The sequence below is a fragment of the Ctenocephalides felis genome, unplaced genomic scaffold (genome assembly GCF_003426905.1).
Source record: "Ctenocephalides felis isolate EL2017-DRISC unplaced genomic scaffold, ASM342690v1 CF-g0.4_SCAFFOLD_01886, whole genome shotgun sequence".
Classification (NCBI taxonomy): domain Eukaryota; kingdom Metazoa; phylum Arthropoda; class Insecta; order Siphonaptera; family Pulicidae; genus Ctenocephalides; species Ctenocephalides felis.
Window position 1 is genome coordinate 20,319,335 of NW_020538040.1, and position 27,635 is coordinate 20,346,969.

The 27,635-nt window shown below is 27.7% G+C and overlaps 1 protein-coding gene across 1 annotated transcript; it reads right to left on the minus strand.

The window, feature by feature from the left end:
* Positions 1-5,284: 5,284 nt before the first annotated feature.
* On the minus strand, positions 5,285-26,771 carry LOC113374746 (putative fatty acyl-CoA reductase CG5065). Its single transcript, XM_026614717.1, is given in 11 exon segments — positions 5,285-5,435; positions 6,495-6,567; positions 6,570-6,707; positions 6,710-6,750; positions 9,391-9,523; positions 9,863-9,969; positions 11,219-11,411; positions 13,816-14,074; positions 17,923-18,048; positions 20,010-20,132; positions 26,520-26,771. Coding segments are annotated over 11 exon segments (1,596 nt in total).
* Positions 26,772-27,635: the final 864 nt, after the last annotated feature.

The following is a 27,635-nucleotide window of genomic DNA, read 5'->3' on the forward strand; positions in this document are numbered from 1 at the left end:
ATTTAATGCTAATCTGTTGTTGTTATATCTCTACTTACTTACTTTTAAAAACTACCACACATTCATTCATGTTTTTTCCAATCTATAATAATCAAGCGAGACAGTTATAGTAATTATTATTATTAAAAATGTTAATAGATTTGATGATTGTATAATATTTCCAGTAATTTGATAAAGGCATTTTAAAATTAAATTAATCAATAAATATATTTTAAAAATACCCAATAATAATTTACTGCATATACAAAAAAGTTTTGACAAAAAAATCAACTTTACTCTGTTTTTATTACATATTATTGTATTTTATTGCTGACATTACTTCATTTTCAAGTTTGGCTTTCATGAAGGCCTTAGCCAAGTTTGTGGTGGGTTATCGTAACATATATTTATAAATTATTAATTCTAATACAATTCACATCAATTCACAATTCACTTGCAGAAAATAAGTATTCATAATAATTAGTAATGGCTAAAAAATCGGGTATAACTTTAGTATCGTGGCATATTTTTATTATGAAAATAATAATAAGCTTATACAGAAAAGTGGCCTAATATAGAATTTTGACTAAATTGTAACGAAATGATAAACGTTATATATTACATTTTTACCAGGGCACCTAGCTTGCTAATTTCGGATTTTGTTCTTGAAAGAACTGAAAGATTTTTTAAGTTCTTATGATAATACTTTCTTTGGGTACCAAAAAGATTGTTCAAAATTCCAAATATAAAATATTTTAAAATTAATTGCATTGGAAACAATTTTTCGATTGAGAATACGTACATATAATAGTTTGAACTTTATAATAGTAAATGAAACTGAACGTCAATTTACTGCCGAATTCCATAGATTTGCTGAACTCAAAACAACTTAAGAATATTTGGTTATTTTAATTGTTATTTTTCATTTTTGTTATGTTATTTGGCAAATTATGCAGTAAATTAAATTTAAAATTCTATTTTTTTTGCATATTATCTGTTTTGTTCAAATAATCTTATACGTATAAATTAAATTTGAGTGTATGTAATATGAAATAACCGTTTTTAATAAATGAACATGATTATAAATAGAGCACAAATACCAAATCAATATTTTTAAATTTTTGTTTGTTTATTTGAGCTAATTTTTTCGAAGCGTTTTGTCCGTTTTTATTTTAAGACTGAGAAAACATTTCCATATTTAGATTTTTTAAGGAATTTATTTGAAGATTAATGTTGATTAAATAAATAAATTAAATTGAATAATTTTTATGCTAGTAGTTAATACTGTGGTCCCCATCTGTGGGCGCCGCAAGGGACGCAGCTGTTTCCAAAATATTATTTCCAAAATAAAATAAAAAATGATAAAAATATAAAATTAAATTAACCCCATCCACTCGCGAATTCCGAAATTTATAATAATTTTGCCTTCGGACCGACGGCTTCCGAGTGGAAAGGGTTAATAAAATAATTATTTATGTGCATATTTTTACATAATATTGATTATTAATTGGTAGACCAATAAATAAAATATATTTTAGTTGAGTATTTATAAAATTAGACTGTTAAAAAAATTAAGGGTGTAGCAACTATTTTAAAAATGGGGTGGACAGAGGCGTGGTGCGAAAAGATTGGAAACCACTGAGTCTTAAAACACAAGAAATTCTATATTCGGCCACTTTCCTGTTCTGAACTATGTTGGCGGTGGAAAAGTCAATGATTCGCTTGAAAAGTAAAACGTGTACGTACATCATATAGATTCCTTACTCAGGAAACTATTAGACTAACCTAGGCAGTATGAAATTTAAAGCCCTTTTAGCCAAAGGCTCCCATAACGGCAAGTATTTTTTAGCAAATCTGATTCTTTGATGCAATCGGCTTTTACATAGCATATTATGCGGTTTTGTGGATTGAATATTCATTAGAATTTCATTTTTCAATTTGGCAAGCTAAATTTAATCCTATTCAGTTTTCCCCATTTACAACAGTTAGGTACATGAAATGAGTATAGCGAATAATATTCATTCATTTATCAATAATAATTATTTACACGTTTAAACCAAAGCTGCCTATTTTTCTAATTTGGCGAAACGCCTTACGTACAAATGACTTGATTTAAGCCATTTTATTAGTTTCGTTGTACTAATTGTCTAGATTATGAAGTATTTTCACCTAGCACTAGCAAAACTACTTTTTATACATAGTTGTAAATGGCTATCGGCTGCTTAAAAATTTAATTTTATGAGGAATAGTTTTTTTTCATATTTTTTATGTGATAACATCTTCGTTATTGAACTATTTGCTACTTATTAGCCCCGTTTTCGCACACAGATTATAATCGTTGCTGTAATAATAAGATACAAAGCACTACTTACATACTAATTTGTTCATAATTATTATCTATAACAATATTTATTCGAGTAATCGAAACTTAAGCACTTAATTACTAGAATCAGAGCTGGATACTATTTTGTTCAAGTTGTTTTATTTGTTGGTCCAATTTTTATGAAGACATAAAAATTCGAAACGGATCTAGCAAGTTTTCAACACCTTCATAAAGAAATTGAATCAGTATAAAACATTTTGGTTTTTATTCGACTATGGATTCTATGTTTTGAGATTTTTACAAAAGAAGATGATTATTACTAATATCGGTGCCTTATAGCAAAAGTCAAGGTTTAAGAGCTCTTTTAGTTTGCCAAAATCTGTTTTAGCAACACGTATTACAAACTACAATACAAACTACTACTGACTTAGACTTAAATTTAAAAGATAGCATAAATTATTTACAATCGGAGACGGCAGTCATGTTGTACATATAAATTTTACTAATCTACTGAGAGTTCTTTTCTGAATTAGTCGGAACGACATGGATTCGATACTTTTATTTTTTATAATTAGAAGGAGCAAGAATAGAATTATCTAAGTTGGTATTTAACCAACTAGTTTGTTAGAGCTTTTATCTTAATAATTGCGCAGTCACTAATTATAAGTAAGACTTGAATATCAGTACGATATCAATGTCGTTGCGAAAACATAGAGAAGACCTTATTTGGAATCTATTTTTTCATCAATGTTTTCTATTGATTCATATTTTAATTGAGCATAGATTATTTTTGCACTTTTAACCATACGTTATTTTAGATATTATGGTGGACCAATTCTGCGGTAACATAGACGATAACATAGCGTTGTTATGGCAACGATATCTATCCTTCTTTATTGGTACTAAAAACTATAAAAATGCATTTATTTGCAGTACTATCAGGCGTTTTTTACCTAAAACCGTATGTTATAAATACGCATCACAAAGATGCACGTTTGATCGCTCAGCAAACAGATAGCATTTTGCACAGTTTTTAGTACCAAGAAAGAAGCATTAGATAGCGTTGCCTTAACAACGCTATGTTGTCGGCTATGTTACCGCAAATTGGCCCTTATATTTCATATTATAACAATGCTCGATAGCAGTGCTAAAAGATAAAGATAAAATCGACACAACTCGACCGTTTTTTTTTTCTTCATTGAAAACTTTACTTTTATAGAAATTATCACTATATGCTTTTCAACGCATGGGTCTGACAATATGGCATAAATTGAATAAATTGCCTGTGTGAATGCAATCACTTTAACTTTTTCGTTCTAATTAATTCAGCTTAATTTAGAAAATCTCATAAAAAATAATATTTTATCATTAAAATAATAGTTACATAACTTTAAAGATACTCATGACTTATTGCTATATAAATGTTTTGCAATTTGATCTCCATGATGCTTAAACTCTATGTAGTTTTAAAAATATTTATAATTTTGAATTTAGAATTTTATATGAAGATGCGCTTCAATGAGTATTGTAGTTTTTCCTAATATTCAATTATTAGGGCAACTGGTATATATTTGATTCTTAATTTATATATTACAGTTTCACACATCATTAAATCATGAAAACCATTACGCCAATAACAAAAAAAAAACAGTTACAAAATGAGTAAAAAAATGTTAATTTTTATGTCATTGTTTTTACCAGATTAATATCTCTTTGCTCTTTTGAAGAGTTTTTCAACTTATATAAGGTATGTTTTTGTGCAAAATTTGTGGAAATTTGGTTAATCAGGAACGCTAAGGATTATATAAAATTGCAAATTTAATTTGCATGGAAGCATAAAGTAAAATACATATAAAATTAAATAAAAAAATATATAAATTAAAAAAATCTATTTCACATATTCACATATATAATAAAAATAATAATTTATAATAAGCATCCAAATTATATGGAAATACAAATTATAAAGGTAAAAAATATACTTAAATAATACTATATAATTTTGATTGAATAAATATATGTTAAATAATAATAAAATAATATAAATACAATTTATAATAAATATTTTTGGAGTAAACTTAGATATGATTTCAAATAAATTATCAACTCAATTACCTTTAATTTTAAATAGTCCTTTGTAGGCGATTTTAATAATAAGATAGATAAAATTTGGAACGACTTTATGACTGTCAATATCAAAATGTATTTGAATTCTTTTGACAATTTAAAGTATGAATTTGCTTCAAAAACTAAATGTTAGTCATGAACTTCTTTAAAGATCGTCGTAGATTTAACTATTGTACAAAAATTGCAAAACTCATATTTCAATTAATGAAATAATATTAATTAACTTGAATATAAATGTTCAATTTCAAACAGGTTCCAAATTGTCACTTGTGTCGCTAGATTAAATCTTTGCAGCTTTTTTAGATCTTCAAAAACAGCTGCAAACGCCTTTTATAAATGACGAGCCTTTTTTATAAAAAAAAACTTAGTTCTATAATTCAATAGAACAGTTTTTTTCCTACAAAATATTTTAAAATCTAAATATGTGTTTGATTATTATAAATTATGGAATTATCTTTAATTTATTAAATCTCGACAAAAATATTGCTAAGCAATCGATAACTTATTCATCGGTAAAGAATTAGCAATTTATGATTATTTATATTAAATTTAATTTTGACCAATCAATATTGTTTGCTCAAATTGACGTCAAATTCGTCCGAACAAATATTTGAACAGTTCACAAAAATTATAGTCAACAGACACAGACCCAGAAAAAATTAAATTTTGATCACCACAAATCTAAACAATTGGTAATTAAGCTTCAAGATGTTTTCTTCTATACATTTTAATTTGTAATAAATTTGAATTTTATAAAATTTATTCTATGCGTCATTTTTGGGACGTTTTGTCTGTTGTACATTTTGTTTGTGAAAAGTAATGATATTCGTGACGATCAATCAGTGGCAGTCGTTCTCAAACAATAAGTGGTATAAGTCTGAGTAGACCCAGTAGCATCTGTATGGCGTTATTCCATAAAGTTTGGAAATGTTTCGATCTGTTGTAGAGAAATCTCCAGGACATCAGGAACATGGCCACTTTGGACATCTGGTGCAGCCAGTATAATCTAGGCATGATAGGAATCGATTAGTAATACAATATTTATAGCACTTCTAAAATCTGATATTTGCGAAAAAACGAGTATGAGAATGCCCAACAATCAATTCAAATTACTTGAAAAAATATCTTCCAGAAACGTTGTGAGAAGGTGAACATGTGGCAACTTAAGAATCGTTTACATAAAATATGGTAATATTTTAACTGAAGTTGAGGTAAACTTCAAGGTATCACCGTAATAAGACTCCTACACCAATAATTAGTGTAAATTAATTACACTACAGATTTTTTATGGAACAAGGTACCGAGTGAGGTTCATTTGTTATGAGATACTTTATTGTTGCATTCCGTCAACATTTTTGTGATTAAAATATTTATAGACCAGTCAATTTTAACCAAATATTTATTGTAAACAATTTTGCAAACATAATCTTCTTGCACATTCTGTTTTTACAAGTGGAATTGTGCTTGTATCTTTTTATTTACAAAATCTATCAAAGATTAAACTCTTTCTATATTCATAGTGTAACAATTGTATACTATTAGTAAAAAACAAATTTTAAAATCGTTAACGAAGGAGAAACTGCTTTGGATGCAATTCTGTATCAATGAATAAAATTATGTTGGATAGACATAATGGATGGATAGTTGTAATATTATTATAAAGTAATTGCAACAAATCAATAATTCCGAGACCAATCAGGACAAAAGAATAAAACCGGGACAAATATTGCTTTTGAGAAAACCCGGGACACAAGGTGAAAATCCGAAACTGTCCCGGCCAAACCGGGACGTATGGTCCCATTTTTTACCATTTTTTGCAGTTTGACTTTAGATTCGTGTTAGCGGTAAAAATAGATTGAACGCATATGTCGTACACCCAATTCAGACAACTTTTTTGTAGACATGTGAAATTATCACCAATTGTATATAAAAAATACGTCCCAAATAAATGACGTGCAAGAAGAGGCAAAAATTGAAAAAGTGATTAACCTCATATGTATGTTATTATTATCAAAGCGACTTCGACAACAAAACATTAATCATCTTAATCCATCATTCCATTTACCTCGTCATATGGACTCGTGCTTTCTTAGCTTGTTCTTCTGTTTCTTTGAACAAGAATTTTCTGACTCCCAAACGTAACTTTCGATGTAATGCGGCCAATCGATTTGGCGCACGTCGAACGGGAACGCCTCTCTGTCGGACGCCGTTAGGGCGTCGCTCAGGTTCCTAACATTGGTGTCACTGAAGCGCCACTGTTGCGTCGTGAAGTACTCCAGCATTGGACGGCTTTGGACAGCCTTAATTGGACGCGACCCATACTGGAAAATGATAGATACAGATATATAATGTTGATAAACATTTTGTAATTTAATTTATATACGAACTACACTGTCAAAAACACTATCGATGATAGTTCACGTCGTTAATAAGTATCGGATTGGATAAACAACTTATAATAACTTTTGAGGATAATTGGAAATATCAAATATAAATCATTTGCTGGATATAAAAAGTCTGCAGACTACGGTCGATTATAAATTAGGATCCAATTATTGATACATTATACTTAATAAGTGGGATCAAATTATCAACTTTTATAGCTTTAAAATAAATTAGAAAACAAATCTAATCATTTATTGAAAGGAAAATGCGCAGGTAGACAGACAAATAGAAGCGCCTTTAACATTTTTATGTAAGCAACATTACACAGTTATTTATAAGTCAGTAATAGATCTTATTTGAATACTGATAGAACTTGTAAAATATGCAGATACCAATTACCGATTACATATGCAAAGAATAGCGTTACAGAAAATTGACCAGAGCTTATATATTATTGTGCATGGCAAGTTCGTAATTCTAAAGACATCAATATCCATTATTAGCTTAAAATAGGTTTAAAGTTAATATAAACCTAATGATGTATTACAGTGTGGTTAAAAACGATATCGCATCTTGAATAAAATTCATATAATTATAAACTAACTTGAAGCTATGAAATTTTACACTAGTATAATTAAATTGTTAGTCATTCTTTATAAAATCATCGCCCAAACTTGTATATTAGCACTTTCAAAACGGTTTGAATTTATGTTATTTTTGGCTTTAATTTCTATTCGATCTTTCAGAAATTGAGTATAATAATAAATTCTGATGAAAGGAATAGCTGAGAAAAAATATTTTGATCGTAATTGATTTCTATGGGTTTTTTGGACTCCCCTTTGGACACGTTGTGATATTTAAAATTAACCCCCATCCCCACTAAACATCACGTGAAATTTTAGTATCTAGAAAAAATTGAAAAAAAAAAATATCTTGTATTTGTTTTTAATTCAGGTAAAAGATAAATACACGTGATATCTTACTAAACCTCCTCCAGTCTTACATGATATTTCGTGATTTTTTGTCAAACCCCTTTCCACATTTGGCCACACGTGATTAATGGACGTTCCTTAAAAAATCACATCACCATTTCATGTCAACTTCACGATTCATTTGAGAAATTTATGTTGAGCTTGTGGATTTGTACCATTAGGAATACTTATTTAATTACTATATCAACTATGTATTTTTTTTTTTCAAAAAATATTTGTTTGATTTAATTCATATTTAGTGACTTCATTTAGTAACCGTTGGTGTTTGATTTATTCCAAATTTTCTTGTGCAATCACAATTTCCAGCACGTCTGAATTTTCAATTTTCATTTTAACTTCCCGCTAATTTTATATTTTATCGACGTTTCAAGTCATTCGGAATCGAATAAGACCAAATTTGGAGAAAGTGTGTTTGTAGTTATGGATGTGTGTATGTAAGTCGATTTTTTACCTTTCGTCGACGTTTGCTCAAAAACGGCTGAACCGCTGAACCGATTTCAAAAATTTAAAAGCCATTTGATCACAATGAGACAAAAGTATCTCGATGATGACTAGCGTTTATCAAATTTGCGGGACGATCGGCCGAGCCATATCTTTGTAATTAGCAAAAAAAGCGTGATAAGTGTAAATAAATCTACGTTCATCGAGACAAAAGATTTAATTTGAATTTTTAGAGCATACGACTCTTAATGATTACAGTGTTCATACAAGCGTTCATTGAAAATAATTTCAGAATAATAAACGAAATTCATAATATAATGGATGAATTAATTTAGTGAATACGGTAAACATTTCTTTAATAAATACAGTGACTAAAAATATCTCATTGTCAGAAATTACGTTGATTGTCTCTACATTAATCATTAATCGATGTTATGACGATCAATGTAATGTCAATATTGATTCATGTGAAATAATTTATCTTTTCATATTTGAAATCGATAATTAACCGTTTATAAACATGTGCAATAAATAATAACATAAATTAGTTAGGTTCGTGGTTTTCAAACTGTGGGGCTCGCCAAAATACAATTTTCGAAAAATAAAATCATGTAAAAAATGAACGAAAAAAAGATTACTTTTTATGTATATTTTTACATAATAATTTGTAGTCTGATAATATCAGTTTAGTGTTTATAAAAGATAATTGTTGAAAATATTAAGGGGAAGCGCAACATTTTTTTATTAGCACGGGGGGAGAGAGGCGCGTTGCGAAAAAGGTTGGAAGCCACTGAGTTAGGCTCTTATAGGTAATCTAGTTACATTTTTGTAATTAAACTGAGAGAGTATTTAATAAACTCTATTTTCTTGTGTTTTTTCGAAATCTCTTGATATTTTGAAATAAACAATACTTATTAAAAAACAATTTTGATTATATTTGTGTGTATCGTATATAAAAGTTTTTAAATTCTTGCATTTTACTACTGTTTTTATAAATATTGTTTGTTCCACTCTAAAGATATTCGCAATTTCCAAGTTGTGTATTTTCATTTTTATCCATATATCTGAACCAAATATAGCAATTTATCGTAAGATACAATGTCATACACCACTAGTTCCATTCAAATTTCAAATTTCACTTACATTGGTCGTTTTCCTGCAATTTTTGCAAAAATATCCATGATGAAAGCTGGGAGTGAGTGAACCAAAAATGAAACAGTTTGATTCATGAATTTGTTACTACGCAGAGTTCCAGTTGGGTACCAGATACAGCCATCTGAAATTACACATTTATATGAAAAAAATTCGATCGAAGATTATTATGCACCTGTACAAATATTTAATTAATTGGGCTGAATTAAACAAATATTTGTTCTGTCATTGATCATAATATTTAAACAATATTTGACGAAATTTTGCATGCTCTTGGAAAAGATGGTTATCGTATTTTTATATCAGTCATATGAAGACGAAATAATTGAATGTTTGTTTTCTTAATTTTATTCGGACAAACAATTTTAAAAATATACTCAAAGTCAAGAAAAGTTGCGCAATAATAAATGGTCAAAACAATGTTTTGTTATTTATATATATTAAATAGTAATGAAAATTTTACCTAAGGGATGCTTTCGCATGTTGTCGATGCATATTTCTACAAAATCTTTCCACGTGATGGGTTTCTGTTGACCTGTACAACAGTTGTATACTGTTACTGTGTCTTTTCTGTAAAAAGGATAAAAATTAGTTAAAAAAATCATTTGAGGAAAACAAACAAATTGAGGAAAATAACAATCCAACAACATTTAGATCAGGAATAGTGTGGAGTAGTTTATATATAGTTTTTACTTAAGCTTGGCTAAGTTCAGTTGCTTAGTAGGTAATTCATTTTCCAGAGTGTGTTAGCAGTAAGTTTAAATAAATAATAAAAAAATTAATAACTAATTAATGATTATACACTTGTCATCAAAAGTAGTTGTAATAGAACGAAACACACAATTTATCACAAAGACCATTCCAGAAATATAAACTTATAAACTAAAAAAAACTTGCACAAAATAGATGTTAATGTAAAAATTTAGGGAAGAATTTTAGGAAGAATTTTAGCCTATTTAATGAAAGGTTTTATTACTTTTTTCTTGTCTATATTTTTCAATTAATTAAATTATGGCACACCCTATGTTCCATTTTATATTCCATTTTCTATGGGAAAGATTTTTTATTTGATTTCTACTATATTTAACACACTTTATTATGTATATTTTCTACATTATATTAACATACCATATTCATTTAATACTTAATCAGCTTTTTATAGAAAGCATTGGAATTCGATATGAGTACCTTCTCTATTGACGCCCGCGGCAATTTTAATTTGTGGATCACTAGTTTATAAAGTGGCCCACAAAACTATTTATCAATTTGCAAAAACAAAACTGTTGATATCTAGCAATAGCTCAGTTATTATTAAATAGTTTATTTTGCACACGTGTTCTAAGACGCCTGTTAAAAATTAATTACTTTCAAAATACTTCTAAAATAAATCAATCAAATAAACTTCTACATATTAAATTAATACCATAATAGTTTAATACCAGATATATTGTAAAAAAAGTGTTATGTTTGCGCAATTTCCAATTTTTTTCTTAGAAATTTTCTTTAATGCATCAGATTTGTATACAAATGTAATTTTTAGAAGCAACATAAAAGGCAAAACCAAAACCATTTCTTTGCAGAAGTAATCTCGAAATTTAAGGAATTTTGTTAATTTTGTTAAAGCTTTTTTTGCAAAAGGAATATCAAAAAACTTAAAATTCTTGGAATTCTATCAGAGCTCATAATTATTAAAGTAAAAGTTTCAAAATTTGATATTTTTGTTTTATTCAATATTTTGTGGCAACTGACAGCGAGTATTGCACCATCTACTTTAGAAATTACCGAAGAAAATATGTAAAGTAAAATATGACTATTTTACCTTTCTTGAGCTGTTTTCCAGGCCGAGACCACTAAAAGATTAATAACTGTATCTACTGGCACCAAATCGGCAACTTTGTCATGGTGGCATATTATTGTCCTGAAGAAACCTTTTCCAACTGCCGAAATAATTCCAGTCGGACCGTTCCAATTATCTACCCAACCCGACATGGGCTCATTTTTACTTGATAACACTAAAAGAAAAATGATAGATAGAAACTAATAGTTTTCTTTAGCAATTTAGATTTACAAGTTTGAAACCAAGTATATTCATAACAAATTTATTGAAACTTTTGTAAAATAGTGTATCTATATACAAAATTTAGTATTTTATATAGCCATATCAAGCAATAAGATTTTTATATGAAATTTAATAAAACGCATATTTTTTCCATTTACACATTCTTCCGAGATACACTCAAAACAAACATTTCAACTATTCGAGTAAAACTTTCAAATTTTATTCGAAAACTTAAAAAGTCCGTGCTTACACAGAAGAAACTTTGCACACATAAATAACAACTATTTTAAATATAGGACTACAACTTTTTTATTTATTCATATTTTTAGTCTTTAGTCTAATAACAAAATATTTTTAGGTCTAAGAAATTATTAGCAAAATAAAAAAAATGCTATTTGTAATAATATTTAAAATATGACACATAAAGATTTAAAATAAAATAGATAAAATTTGAAACATTGGAAAATACTACAACAAAAGGCAATTAAAATTCCGTGCTGTTTTTATGTCAATTACAAATTTTATCAGTAATTAAATTAATAATAGTATATAAATTTATTTTATCTACATCATTTATTTATTCATTTTTCGTTTTCCACAATCAAGATATTATTCAAATGCAATCAAACATATTCGAAAATGGAAAGTGAAATAAATCCCCCGAAACTGCGTAAAAAGTAGAAAACTCATTATAAAGCATCAAAACGTTTGAATATATTTTAGCAATTTGAAAGAAGAATTCTCTAAGCCATTATTTGCATAGCAGTGACAGATTTTACATATAATTGCGATGAACGCGCAATATTTGATGACAAACATGTTTTTTTGGAAATATATTTATAGAGAACTCATGTATAACGGCAGAGTTACCAAAGTTACAATTCCAAAAAACGTATCGTAAGGGCCCTATTAACCGTCGATATTTTTTTTTCAGTTAATCTTAACATTTTTTGTGTATTTTGGTTATAAACTATTTTAATTATACTATTAATATAATTTGCATTTATAAGAAACATTTTTAATCAAGATATTAAAGTCTGAACTTAACATAATGAGAAAACATAATTTTGGACGGTGCGTCAATTGTATATTTGATGCGCCCAACCGTTCTCTTTTTACAAAATTAATGAAAATAAAACATTTTGAATAATTTTAAATATTGAGATCTGTCAAAAAATCACATTTTTAAAATACGCGTGAGATTCATATTGAAGACATATAGGATTTACCCTCAGCTAATTATTTCAGTGAAAATTTGGAATTTTGTTGAGACTTCGGAACAACCTTGTTCCAAAAAATTGTTGCCTCCACCCCCTAACTTTTAAAAAAAAATTATTTCATATATAGGGCTGATGTTTTCAGACTACAAATTAATATGCAATATTATGTATAAAACATACTAATTTTTTTGTTTATTTTTAACTTCTCGTAGGGTAAATTATAGTAATCGCAAAAAAATCGAAAATGAAAATTTTTATTTATCTGCACGTTTCAGGGGTTTCTATACATTTTGGCATGCCTTAGAAAAAATGGCTGAATGTGTGTGTGTGCGGATACAAATTTTCGTCGACGATTTCGCAAATACGGATCAACCGTTTTGAATAATTCAAAAAACATTCGATTCAACTAGACGTGCTGACAAAGGCAAATCTAGTCGTTTTGGAGATACGAGCCAAAAAGTGCCAAAAATTATATTTCAGTTTTTGAGATAACGGAGCGTCCTATGTTCATAAAACGTTTCACTTGTATTGACGAAATAAACAACTGGCGAAATTTTTGTAAAGGCAGGTCCAGCGTTTCCGGAGATCCAATAAAAAAAGTGAAAGAAAATGCCATTTGGCGGTCAAAAATGATCATTAGTCATATACACATATTTTTTTTAGATATTTTATAGAGATTAGAATAATAAGCACAAATTTTGTGTACATTTATATGGGTTCTGTAATGTTTACACATTAGACGAATACGCCGCGCTTACGCGCTTTGATATTTCGAAAATTAGCCATGCAGCGCGATTGCTTAAAAAAATGTTCAAATACAAAATAAAATATAAAAAAATCTAATTTGCCAAAGTCTCAAATTTTTTCAAAGTTTTGCCAAGTATTTTTTTTAAATTTAGCTTTCGGTACAGGTAATTCTAGCAATTTGCCTTAAGGCACGATGCCATGCACTACTAGTTTTATATCATCAACGTTTTTTATTTGATTTTGAGTTAACTACGTCGCTTTTTGGATGCCAACACAATAGTTGACCTATCTCTATTTGATTAATTTATTATTACAATTTATGGTAAATTGGTGCAACGATTTGGAAATACATTATACATAGCAATATGACATGTTCTCAAACTTTCTTACCAATGCTCGGTCGTACAATGGCCACGGGCAGTCCTTTGGCCGTGGTCAGCAGCATGTGTTCGGCCAAAGCTTTTGTAAATGTATAAGTATTTGGTCTTTTTCCTATCAATTTGCTTGTCAGATAGTCATCGATCATTTCCTCGGGCATCCACTCGACCATTTCTATTATCCTGTCAGGATCATATGGGGGTGGGTAGATTATTTCGTCGACTTCTCCGCGGTCACAATTGCAGTAAGCGGTCGAAACGTGTATTAAAGCCTGCGAAGAAAATAATCAAACAGTAATTAAATATTAAAACAAAACTATAAACGTACATAAATTTAAATAAAATATTTTTTAGCTGCCTTAGTGTTTTATCACCCTACAGTGATCTTCGTCAATAGGGTAGGGTGGAGCACAAAGGTCAAATTTGACTTTGAGCAATTATATTGTGAAAGAAAACCAAACCAATTATATCACAACGAATGACACATATCAAATAAACAACTATCTGACTATCTTCAGTAAAATTCCCAACTAATTCATAATTATAAAAATGTGTTTTTCTTCCGTTTTTCAAAAATTTGTCACTTGGTCCTTATAGAGGTTATATAAAAGAAACGGTTGAATCCAACTTAGAAATAACCATACATTTCATAAGTTATTTAAATAAAAGCTCAGCTAAAGATTATGTTAAGGTTTCGTAAACTAAACAACAGTGCTCATAAAACCAAATGAACCAAGAACAAAAGTGATTACCTTTTTATGGTTTATGTAATGAATTTTTATTTCATTTTGTTATGGATTATCAAGGTGATGGCTGGTTATACATATTTTTTCCTCTACTTTCTTAATTTTAGGGGGTCCATTAATCACGTGTCGACCCCCAAAAATTAAGAATTTTTTGACAAAAATATTTGAAAGTAGAGGAAAAAATGATACATTGTGATATTCCAAATTACCCCCCTCTTCCCCACCCAACATCACGTGTATTTTTAGTTACGTGATAAAACTGTAAAATTTTTGAATTTTTGAAAATGTTTGATTTTTTTGAAAAAATAAGTTAAAAAATAAATACACGTGATATCTTACTACACCCCCCCCTTCCCCCACGTGATGCTTCGTAATTTTTTGTCAGAGCCCCTCTCCCTAAAAACCTCACGTGATTAATGGACGCCCCCTTACTTGTTTTTAAGATATCAGTGGTGGATCTTTTTACCCGCGGACCTTCAAGCCCCGCAATAATGACACATTTTTTGTTAATGTATTCTCAAAAATATCTAAATCAATGGTTTCCAAACTTTTCGAACCGCGTTCCCCCGTTTTTTAAAAAAATATCTCTTCTTAATTTTTCTAACAATGTTATAACAATTTTATAAATACTCGTGATAAATAGAAATGATAAATATATGATATTATAATTTATTTATGAGGAATAAGCACAATAAGGGAATATCTTTTTTTTTCTAAACAAATGTGCTTAAATGGGTTGACAAAATTTTTAAAAATAAAACTAAAAAAACACTTCTTTCTCCAATTTCTCTCCAATTTATAATAAAACTTTAATAACAAAATGAACTTTTTACTTCTGATACTATCACAGCAATATTTTCTTAGAAGAATAATTTATCTAACAATAAGAATAAATTATTACGGTTGCGAAAGATCGCCATTTAAAAAAATTCAATATTTATTAGTAAATTAATAAATACTATAACAGTAGCAAATTAAAAATCAATATCGTCACGTTATTACGTAAGAAATTTATTATGCACCTTTTTACGATGCGATACTCAATTTTTTTCAATTACCTCACTCACCAAATACAAAATAGAAAGTAAAAACTATAATATTTGCCTTTATGAATTCTTCAAATATTGGTTGTATCTATATTTGCATTAATTTTGCACAACGTTTACCAAAATTGATGTAGAAGACTCTCCAAATACTAGAATATTCAGGTTCTGATTTGCAATTGTACATTAAGCAATGCATAGTTATCATACAGGGGGTCATTGGGGTCTGAAGAATTTTTTGGAGTTTTGAAATACGTTTAGATCGATTCATTAGTAAAAATATATACAGAATATAATATACGTATATAATTCAATAAAGATATAATAATAATTATTATCATTGTATTGTTATTATTATTGATTATTCATTTGAATAATATGTAAACGACAATATGTTTGAATTTCCAAATACATTAAGCAAATATCAAAGTTTAACGCCTAAATATTATAAAAGCACGGATCAACTCATATTTTCTCCAGACTACTTTTAAACAAAAAGTTTGGAAATTGACAATCTTCATATATATATATATATATATATATATATATATATATATATATATATTTCATTGCATTATAGATAAATGTCGATTATTCATGTCTGGATAAATTTTCATTTAAACTGTCTTTGTGCAAATTGTACCAAATTTAGAGTAAAATATAATTAGCATTTTCAGCAACTTCATTAATTTTATGATTTATTAATACTTTAAAAGTAAACCCAGCAAAGTAAATAGTAAATTGAAAATTATAAAATTGTTATGAAATATGTTTTTCATCCACATAATATTATTTAATTTCTCTGAATTTTTAAGTTTTAACTATGAATGTTAGAGTTCAAATTTCAAGTTTTACAAAAGCTATAATATAATATAAATAAATCATTGCACTTTTAGTGCGGTCATTGATTTCATCGAGTAGACATAAATCGTTATTTTTTTAGAAAATTTTGTGGATCACATATATATATTATATTTAAAGATAAAGAGTGTCCCAAACTTTGACGTCAAAAATTTCGAATGAAAAATATTTTTGAATATTATGAGCTTTTATGTGTAACCTTTTATGTGTATTTTGAGAGCTTTTCGAGGTTATGACCATTTTTAACTTCTCGTAGGATAAGTTATAGTAATGGGTAGAAAATCGAAAATGAAAGTTTTTGCATATTTTCACGTTTTAGAAGTTTCTAAACATGTTGGCATACCTCAGAAAAAATGGATGTGTGTGTGTAATTTTTTGTCCACGTTTTCGGGCGCATGGATCAACCGATTTGAATGGTTCAAAATACATTCGATTCTTATTGATAGGGAAAGTGCTAATTAGTTTTTGACAAAGGCTGGTCCAGCCGTTACGGACATACGGAGCAAAGAGTGCAGAAAATTGAAATCAAGTTTTTGAGAGAACGGAGTATTCGATTTGAATGATCCAAAAAACAATCAATTTAGAATGATAGGGAGAAGAGGTGATTAGTTTTTGGCAAAGGCAGGTCCAGCCATTTCCAAGATACGGAGCTAAATGTACAAAAAATGACAGTTTTTGAAAGAACTAAGAATCTAATTCAAATGATTCAAATAACTTTCTGCTTGTGTTGACAAAACAATTGCTTTAGCAAAAAAAATTATTTCAAAATATGTTTCTTCTAAAAAATTTTTTTTATATATCGAAGATAATTCAGATTTTAATTTTAATTCTGACTTAGGCCATAGAGCTCATTTATATACTTCAAATAAATAATTTTAACTTTGCAATTCAGTTTATATAATTCTTATAAATATTAGACAATGTTACAGTATTTATAATAATCTATTTGAAAACATTTAATATTTTTCGAATATTTCGTTACGGTACGGGAAGTTTCAGTAATTTGCCCTAAAGCACGATGCCATACACCATTAGTTCTGTTATTGAACCGTAACTATGAATAACATTTCAAGGACCACAGTGAAAAACATACCACAATTTTCCAAAGTTTTCAAAAATTAAAACATTTTGTTGAACTATGGATCAAAAATTTTAAAATTAATCGATTTTGGGTGGCCCTCCTTTAAAAAAAAAATATTAAAGTGTGCTGACAAGTTTCATCAATAATTGGCGCATTTAATCATATATCGCATATATTATAAATTTAATAAAATAATCAAATACTTGATAATTTTATCATTGAAAATTCTTGACTAAAAGAAATAAAACCCCAAAAATGACATGATTTCTGCTAATGCAGTTTACTCAGGATCAGTTCAATTCAAAATTTCCATATATTTGTGAAATAAAATAAATTTTGCAAAATTCTCAAATAAATTTAATTATAAAATAGTATATAAACTAACTTACCTCTAAGGATGTCATCCTGTGACACAGTTCCACTAATCGTTTCGTTCCCAACATATTGATTGCCACGCTCAATTTCAGCTTTTCATCAAACTTGACAGTTGCCGCCGAATGGAACACTACGTGAACCTGCAATTAGAATAATACCTTTACTGTTGACCAATAATTCATTCATACACTGCAATTACTGTTATACCAGCACTTTTATTACAAAATAATTCCATAAGTAAATATAACTTTTTCACCTTCCCGTAATTGAAATCGCAGATAACAAAAACTTTTTGATATGGTTACGTTTCTAGAATCTATGATCATTTCGGCATATCTAGAAAAGAGTTTGCTTTGTTCTGATATATTTTTCAGTCACGTTTTCAATAGAACGGGAAAACCTATTTGAATTATTCAAAAAACATTCGATTTTTGCTAGGATGGAGCCTCAAAAATAGTAGAGAAAGTTTCAGAAAATTGTGGTGAAGCACAAGTTTAAGTCACAAGTCAAAGAAACTTCTTGCCAACGAATTGTTTCGATTTTGCCCAGAAATTGGTTACTAAATCTAAATCAAAAATATTTCATTATGTTTTTTTTCAATATTTTGAACCCTCTAAAGAAAGTATGTATGTGCAAATACTGGATTTCATCCAAAATGCTTGAATAGATTTCAAAATATCAAGAGTTAATTTATTATATGATCGAAAGTTTTTTTTTCTCTAAATCAGTAGTTACTAGATGAAACTTTTGTCCACGTTTTTTCAAATAATACTCAAACATTTCAGAAGTTCTAAAATAAGTTTATATATTTCGATACCGTATTATTTTACTTATAGTATATATATATATATATATATATATATATATATATATATAACAATCAAAAACTGATTGTGAGCATGGAAAAATTCAAATTTCATTTGGCAGAAAATTCGTTAGGTTCATCCCGATTAATTTCTGTATGCTAATTGGTTCATACATTTAAATTGAAAATAAATTACAAGTTACAATACAAGTACCTACTTTCTGGAAAATTTAAATGAGATATACTCTAGATCAATTTGTTATAGGGTTGTAGGGTTACAGGCTTATAGATCCAATTTGACTTTCAATAATTATATACTGTCTAACTAAATTAAATGAACTATACACATGACATTTATCAAATAAATAACTATCGAACTGTGTTCAGTAAATTTCTTAGTTGCTAATAGTGCTAATTGAAAAAAATTTTTTTTACTATTTTTCTAACTTGTCATCTGCCCCCTGAGCGAGGTAAGAAGGAATAGCCAGAGGACAAACAGATCCAACGTGTTTTTTTAATTTTAAAGCAATTTTACGAAATAATAGCTACAACATTTACCATTACCTACATTTTATTATGTGAAATAAAAATTGTATGAGAGTATTTTGTACAAGGACTTGATTGTATATAAACTTAATCTGGCATTTTGAAAAAAAAATCACAGCAGGGGTCGAATAACTATTAATTTGATTTATCTCTTTTGAAATACTTTTTTTAGATTCATTTAGTATTTCTTGGTGTTTACACCTTTACTTATATAAAGCTTTAGCTAGTTCTTAGTTGGTTACAACACTTTTTACAAAAAAAAATTAAAAATATACACTTTAAAATTATATTCAGGTATCTTGAACTAAAAGCTCAAAGCCAAAATAAGCTCCCAACAAAAAAAGTACTTCTTATGTATGAAAATACTTCAAGTATAAATATAAAAACATTTACGTTTATCTCCTGATAGCGACGTCGTAAGAATTGAGGTTGGTTAGCTGGTTACATATCTTTTACTTTCTACTTTAAAATAGTATCATCAAAATATTTTATACTTTGCTCGTTTTTGTAGGTGGACCTTTTTACCCGCGGTCATTTAAACCCATTTATATCATGTATCTTAAAATTAGCTGTAGAACCTAAATAGAAGCACATAGTTTTAATGAACGGAAACTGTTTAATTAAAACACACTTAGATTTCAATATTAATTCTTACTAATTAGTATTAACAAATTGCAAATTCAATTATCTATTTCTAAATATCATATCAAACTTAGTTATTTTTTAATTCTTGTTAATTAAATAATTTACCTGTCTACATAGTAGAGCTTGGTCTGCAGTTCCAATGCCCAATTCGGGTTCTGTAACATCTCCAATGATTGGCACAATTTTTTGTAAATCAGCCGGTCGTTCCCGACGAATTTTGTCAAATAACTGAAATAAAATAATACAATATATTAATACAAATTAAAAAAAATATTGGGTAATTTTTTAACTATAACTAATAAATGCAGGGTGTCCCAGATCTGGACGTCAAACCGAAACGGGGTGTTAGTATGAACTTTATCTGTTGTGAAAAAATTAGAAAAAAAACTCACGTTGTTTGGAAATTATGAGCTTTTAAGTACAAGTAAGGAGCTTTGATGGAATTTTTAATAATGTTGTTCATTTAAACTTATTGTTAGTAAACGTAACCGTGAAAAACATTTATAAAACGACAGTAAATATTAATAACTCAATTACCCCAAGTTTTTAAGAAATGGATCATTTTGTTGAACTATGAGTTTAATATTTTTAAAACCGGTCGATTTTAAGAGGCTCTCTTTAAAAAATTTACTTAAGTGTGTTAGCGAGTTTAATAAAAAGGTAAAATACTTGATAATTTTATTATTGTGAATAATTTTGAGTAAAAAAATGAAAACCAAAAACAATACGATAATGTCAATACTGATCACCCCGTTTTGGCTCGACGTCCAGGTCTGAAATTAATATGGATATTTTAGAATTTATTTGCTCTTAGGGGCTCAAATGCTTCTAAATTGATTAAAAAAAATTCTATGAATGTTTTAGCTCCTAATATTAACTTTAAGATAGTCCGCTCTCCAACCAAATTTTCTTGGTTCTTTTTCCTAAGTAAATATATCAAATTTTTGTTGTAATTTTTTATTTATGATCAAAATAAGCTTAATACAATGTTATTCTCAAAATTTTGATTCACTTGTCGCTAAGTTATTAAATTCTAAGAAACATATGATATTTTACCCATGTTATGTTTTGTTATGTTATTAATATGATTTAAGAGATGTTTCTAGATTTTATATATAATTTATGAAAAAAGCAATAAATAATCTAGAGCAGCAAGCAATAACAAGCAATAAATATACAATATAACGTTAGTTTATAAATATGATATTGATACAGATGTAATGAGAAAAGGTAATTGGTATTGAATTGCAAGATTCTATATAATGAAAAATGATACGTCTTCTAGAAAAATGTTTCATTTTAAATATTTTTCAACAACTCTTTAAAGATAAATATTTGTGACCGTGGAGCTAAAGATTTCTTATTTAATATAAAATCGGACAAAGGTCAACCTACACTTATTATTTATCAATATACTGCGAATGGGTAAACCTACGCTCATTAAGTATTAATAACAATATATTGAGGAAAATAAACTTCAGTTAAAGCTAATTTTTCCCGAACGATCAGGATTTCCTAAGGCGCGTAGGCGGCGCTTTCTTATTCTGCGCATAATGTTTCCTACTTTTTAGTTTGTTTTGAAAAACTTTCGATGAAATGAAAAATAATGAAAATGCTGTATTACAAACGCAAACTATGTTTAATAATAACTATCAAATTCTCATTTGGCAAAAAATAGCATGCGGAAATTATATATTAGTTTAGTCTCTTGCTAAAAATTCCTAAACCTAAGCTGTTTGGAATTTTCATATGAATATTATAAAGTAAATTTTAGCAACAATATAAATTTTTTGAAATTACATAAAAATAGTTCAAAATACTATTTATTAAATATTCATTATTTAATATTATTTTATTAAAATATATTATTAGATATATTCACATTGTAATAAGAAATTAACTTCTGCATATTTAATACAATACTAAAAATATATAAAAAATAATATATACTGGTTGTCCCGTTGAGGTGATAGTATTGGTCAGAACCTTAATTGTCCTGAGAAATATTAGAAAAAAGTTATCTCATGTTTAGAAATTATGAGCTTTTAAGTGCAACCTACGTGTTTGATTTTTATTTTTTCAATAATACAATTATCAAGTATCGTACCATTTTAAAATCCTGATTAATGCATCAACTTTCGATAAAACTTGCCAACACACTTTAGTACCTAAATTTTTTTTCAAAAAAAGGCCTTTCGAACTCAACCGATTTTGAAAATTATAAATTCATAGTTTAACAAAAAGTATCAATTCTTGAAAACTTGGGGCTAATGTATTATTATATTTTTTTACTGTTGTTTTAGAAATGTTATTCACAGTTATGGTTCAAAGTTTAAATGAACAAATTTTTAAAAATTAACACCAACAACCGAAATATGATCATAATTCCACCGAAGTTTTAGGCTGCACTGGAAAGCTCATATTTTCCAAACAACCTGAAATTTTATTTTAAAAATTTTTCCAGAACAGTTAAGGTCAAATCTATTACGTTAAAGTTTTGGAGCACTCTGTATATATTATTACCTTCCAGAAGTTTATGATTTCATAAAAAAATGCAATTCGCTAATTTTGTTTTCTCGACGTTTCAAGCCATTCTGAATCGAATGAGACCAAATTTGGAAAAAGTATGTATGTGGAACTTTTTTTGACGATATATATCATGGTCTTATAGAACTTACTGAAATATTACGGCCTTACGACGAGTAGTTTAATTTTGAAAATTCATCAAAGTTTGAAAAAATAAGTAGTAGAATGAGACGATTTACTTGGTATAGCGATAGAGCACTTGGTCTTAATGAACATACTAAACCATTAAAGTCCTATGCAAACTGGTTTAATTATAAAAATTATTGGTTTTTGAAAATTTGCATTTAGAAAATACTCCGAGTTAACGTGTTCGTTCGTTTTCAATTATGTGTAATAAATCCACTCGGAGTACTTTTAATCACTCATAAATTAATTTATTTTTTATTGATTAAGTGGATCATTTACACGTATCGGGGAGTTCATGTAACTTGCTTCAAAGCATATATCAAAGGATTTTAATAAAGATAAATAACGATCTTAAAGGTAAAATAATAATGTAGTTCATATATTAAATTATTTTATGTGACATTGGGTTAAATTAGCCTAAAATAAATGGATGTCGCACATGGGTTTTATTTTAAGGTCATTTTCGACTGCCAACACGCATCTATGGATAATATCATCCCTATGGGGACTTATAGAATTTTTTGGTCTATTTTTATTCTGGCTCATTCTAATTATGTAACTAATTTAGTTATAAAATAATTCGTAATAAAATTGAGTATAATATAAAAAAATTGATTTAAACTTTTTTGTTCTAGAACATATTCAAGAGTAATAAAATGTATTTTTAATATTTATCGACCTATGTAGTTGATGTTTAGCAGCAAATAACCAAACAAGACTTCATAAATAAAAATCTATATCGTAATCGTTTTACATCTGTTTTACAATTTGCTGGCAATACTAGGGGCAATAACAATACCGTAATATTTCATTGCATATGAAAATCGTAAAATAGAACTAAACCACGTTTTCTATTTCTATCGTTTTACGAGTATTTCGTGCTCGAATAAAATAAGTAAATATAAGTGAATATACGACAATGTTATTGACATTGATAAGTTATGTCTCGTTATGGCCAATATCTATAATTGATTATATTTGGGGGTTCGGAAACTTTGATTAATTTTTTAGTCTGATAGAGTCTTGAATACATTCCATATTCGGGGCACCCTAATAATATAACTTGATCATATATAAAATATATATATATATATATATATATATATAATTGTTAAATTTGAAATTTTTAAAATCGGTCGACTTTGAGAGGCCCTCATTTAAAAAATGTTCTATTTTCACCAAAGCTCTGGTTGCACTTGAAAGTTAAAAGACAATACTATCACCCAATTTCGACAGCTCTACCATGAAAGCATTGGTTTCAAATCCTAGTAGGTACCTACTATTTATAAAAAATTTACAGAATAAAAACGTTCCAGCATACTAGATAGAATATTGAATAGTATATTATATAAATTGAATTAATAAAAATAACTAGTGGCGTCGTGCCCCGTATCGTAATAAAATATTCGAGGAATATTAAATGTTTTCAAACAGATTATTATAAATACTGTAACTTATATATGATTACAGAAAAGTAAATAAACAAAACTTAATCAATCGAATTTAAAATGTAGGACATTGTCTAATATTTATAAGAATTATATAAACTGAATTGCAAAGTTAAAATTATTTATGTTAAATATATAAGTAAGCTTTAGATCTTTAGCTAGAAAAAAAATTAAATTTGAATTTTTGATATTCAAAAAATTTTTTTTTTAAATTAAAAAAAAATCCTAAAAGCAATCGTTTCGTCAACAAAAGCAGAAATTATCTTGAATCATTCAAATCGGATACTTATAATTCTCTTAAAAAACTGCGTTTTTTTTTTCATTTTTTGTCAGGAATGCCAAAATGTTCAGAAACCTGCAAAACGTTAAGAAATGTAAACATTTTCAAATTCGATTTTTTGAGAATTGCACTAACTTACTCTAAGGGAAGTAAAAAAAGGTAAGTGAAAATTGATAACTAAAAAATAAATATATAAAATAGATTTGGCATAAAGTAATTGGCTAAATGCTGTAAGTCGAGAATTACATAAAAAAGTAAACAATGCATCATACTGCAACACCTAGTAAGTCAATACACTAGTAATATATTTATCTTATATTCAACGCCTCAATAAAAAATTATACTTGTTAAACAATATTTAACATCTATTCGCCTAATAAAATATTGTAGGTATCTCCAATATACCATACAACGTTAAAAATTATTTTTGCCTAACAAGTAAGTCGATTGAATGTTCTGGAAATTAATGCAGGCTGTTATTTATATTTGAACTGATAAAACAATATATTTTTTGCAATTATTTCTAGTAAATATTAAAATTTATTACCTAAAAATTGCATTAACCTATCCAACATTAAAAATAATTTTTCTTGAGTCGATTGAATGTTCTGGAATTTTATGCAGGCAGTAATTTATACTAGCACTGATAAAACAACATATTATTTGCTGTTGTTTGTAATAAATATTAAAATTTATTATCTAAACTTTGCATTAACCTATCCAACGTTAAAAATAATTTTTCTTGAGTCGATTGAATGTTCTGGAAATTTATGCTGGCAATATTTTCCACTTGCACTGATAAAACAACATATTATTTGCATTTGTTTGTAATAACTATTAAAATTAATAAACCAAAAATTGCATTAACGTTGAAATTGATTTTGCATTACAAATTTTACAATTCTATTTCAATTTTCACAAATAGGAAAATATTACAAAATTCTCCAATACTATAAGTTAACCAAGTGATTTTTTTTAATTATGAAAAATATTACATATTTAATAATTCGCTATTGAATATTCTGGAATATTACATAAGAAATAATTTTTACTTGCACTGATAAAACAACATATTACTTTGCACTTGTTATAAATAAATATTAAAATTTATTACTCAAAAATTGCATTATCCTACGCTTGAACATTCTGGAAAAATACTAAGGCAATTGTTTCTATTGGAACTGATAAAAATACATATATTTTGTAGTAATCAATTTTTTATTGCCCAAAAATTATGTTAGCCTATCAACCTCATAAGCTTATTGCATTACAAATTATGATAAAATAAAAAATATTTTAGATAATTCTATTAATGCTGTAGCAAACATAAAATATTTTTTTAACTTCCCGTAGGGTAAGTTATAGTGATCGCAAAGAATCAAAAATTAAATTTTTTATATAAATTCACGTTTTAAAGGCTTCTGAACATTTTGGCACATCTTAGAAAAAATTGATGTATGTGTGTGTGTGCAGATACAAATTTTCATCGACGATTTCGCAAGCTCGGATTAACCAATTTAGATAATTCAAAAAAACATTCGATTCCTACTGATAAGGAGACGTGCTAAATGGTTTTTGGCAAAGGCAAAATCTTTCGGAGATACCAGGCAAAGAGTGCCAAAAATGGTATTTAAGTTTTTGAGCGGTCCGATTTAAATAATTCAAAAAATATTTTACTTGTATTGACGAAATGAACAATTTCGACTGTTAGAATTTTTGTAGATTCAGTTTTGCAGATTCAATAAAAAATGTAAAAAATAATGCCATTTGGCGGTCAAAACTGAACATTAAACATATGTACATCGTATTATAAGATATTTTATAAAGATTATAATAAAAAGTACAAATTTTGTGTAAATTTATATGGGTTCCGTAGCAAAGTTTACACGTTAGACGACTTCGCGGCGCTTACGCGCTTTGATGTTTCGACTTCAAATCAGCTATGCAAAGCGATTACTTAAAAAAATGTTGAAAATTTTCAAAACAAAACAAAATATAAAAAAATCAAATTTTTCAAAAAAGTCAATTTTTTTCAAAAATATCAAAATTTCTCAAAAATTTTATTTTTTTTTAATAATTTAGTTTTTGGTACGGCAAGTTCCAGCAATTTGCCTCAAGGCACGATGCCATGCACCACTAATTATTTTTTAATTGGGTCAATTAACATTTACTTACCGGTGCATCCAAAAGCTCCTTCAACCTCGACTGCACATCCTGTCCCTTTTTGGACCGTATCAGTAAAAAAATGTTCCTTACTCCTGGACACGACCTCAGCAATTTCTCCACCAGGACTTTTCCCATAAATCCTGTCGCTCCAGTGATAAAAACGCATTTGTCCATATAAAACTGTGGTACGGACTTATATCCCAGGTTTTGACAACCACTGGTCGAACTCACGTCGCATAACATTGCAGCTGATGATGCCATTTTTATTGATTCAGATAGATAAAACTATTTATATTAAATATTTTGATTTAATTTCCACTCGTTTAATGAAGATATTATCGTTGGATGCTTTATATCGAAATAATTAATTCGGTATTTAGAAAGATTTTAGTTTGATAATTATATCACTTTTGTTAAAATCGATGTCGAATTAATATCCGTCCGAATCGATATCACTACTAAATTTTATATAGATTAAATAATTGTTTAACAATAAAATTAATTTATTATTATTTGTTCTAAACTCTTTGGATAATTGAATATTTCGAAAGATTGTTCAAGATGATATTGTTATTTTTATTATACCTACAATTTTTTGTTAGCTATCCTAAATGAAAATATAGTAAGTTTTATAGTTTAGAAGCGATTTTCAGCTCTTTACGCATGTATATTAATGCTTTTAGGTACTATTGTAATATTAAATTTAATTATTGTTATATTTATTTCCTTGAAATTTTTATTTCTTGTGAATTACATTAGGTTTATAAGAGAAATTGTGCGCGAGTCTGTCAAGTTCACAGGGCGTCAATTTTGAATTAAGAATTAAATTTCTTGGAAGCGGTGAGGAAGATGCTTGTTGTTTTAGAATAATTAATTATTTTAAATAATTAAAAATAATTGAGTTTGGGTAGATAATTCTCAAAGATGTTGTTTGTTTATTTGAATAATTGATTTTCCAATACGTCGGCCGTGGTTCAGTAGACGCTAGGATGTTATATGAGTGCGCCTTTTATGCTTCATTTTCGTTTCTTGCTAACCTGGAATGGAAAGAAAATCATTAGTTTAATTATATTAATTATTAATTTATTCTTGACTTAGTAATTATTACAACAGAAAAGTAATAGG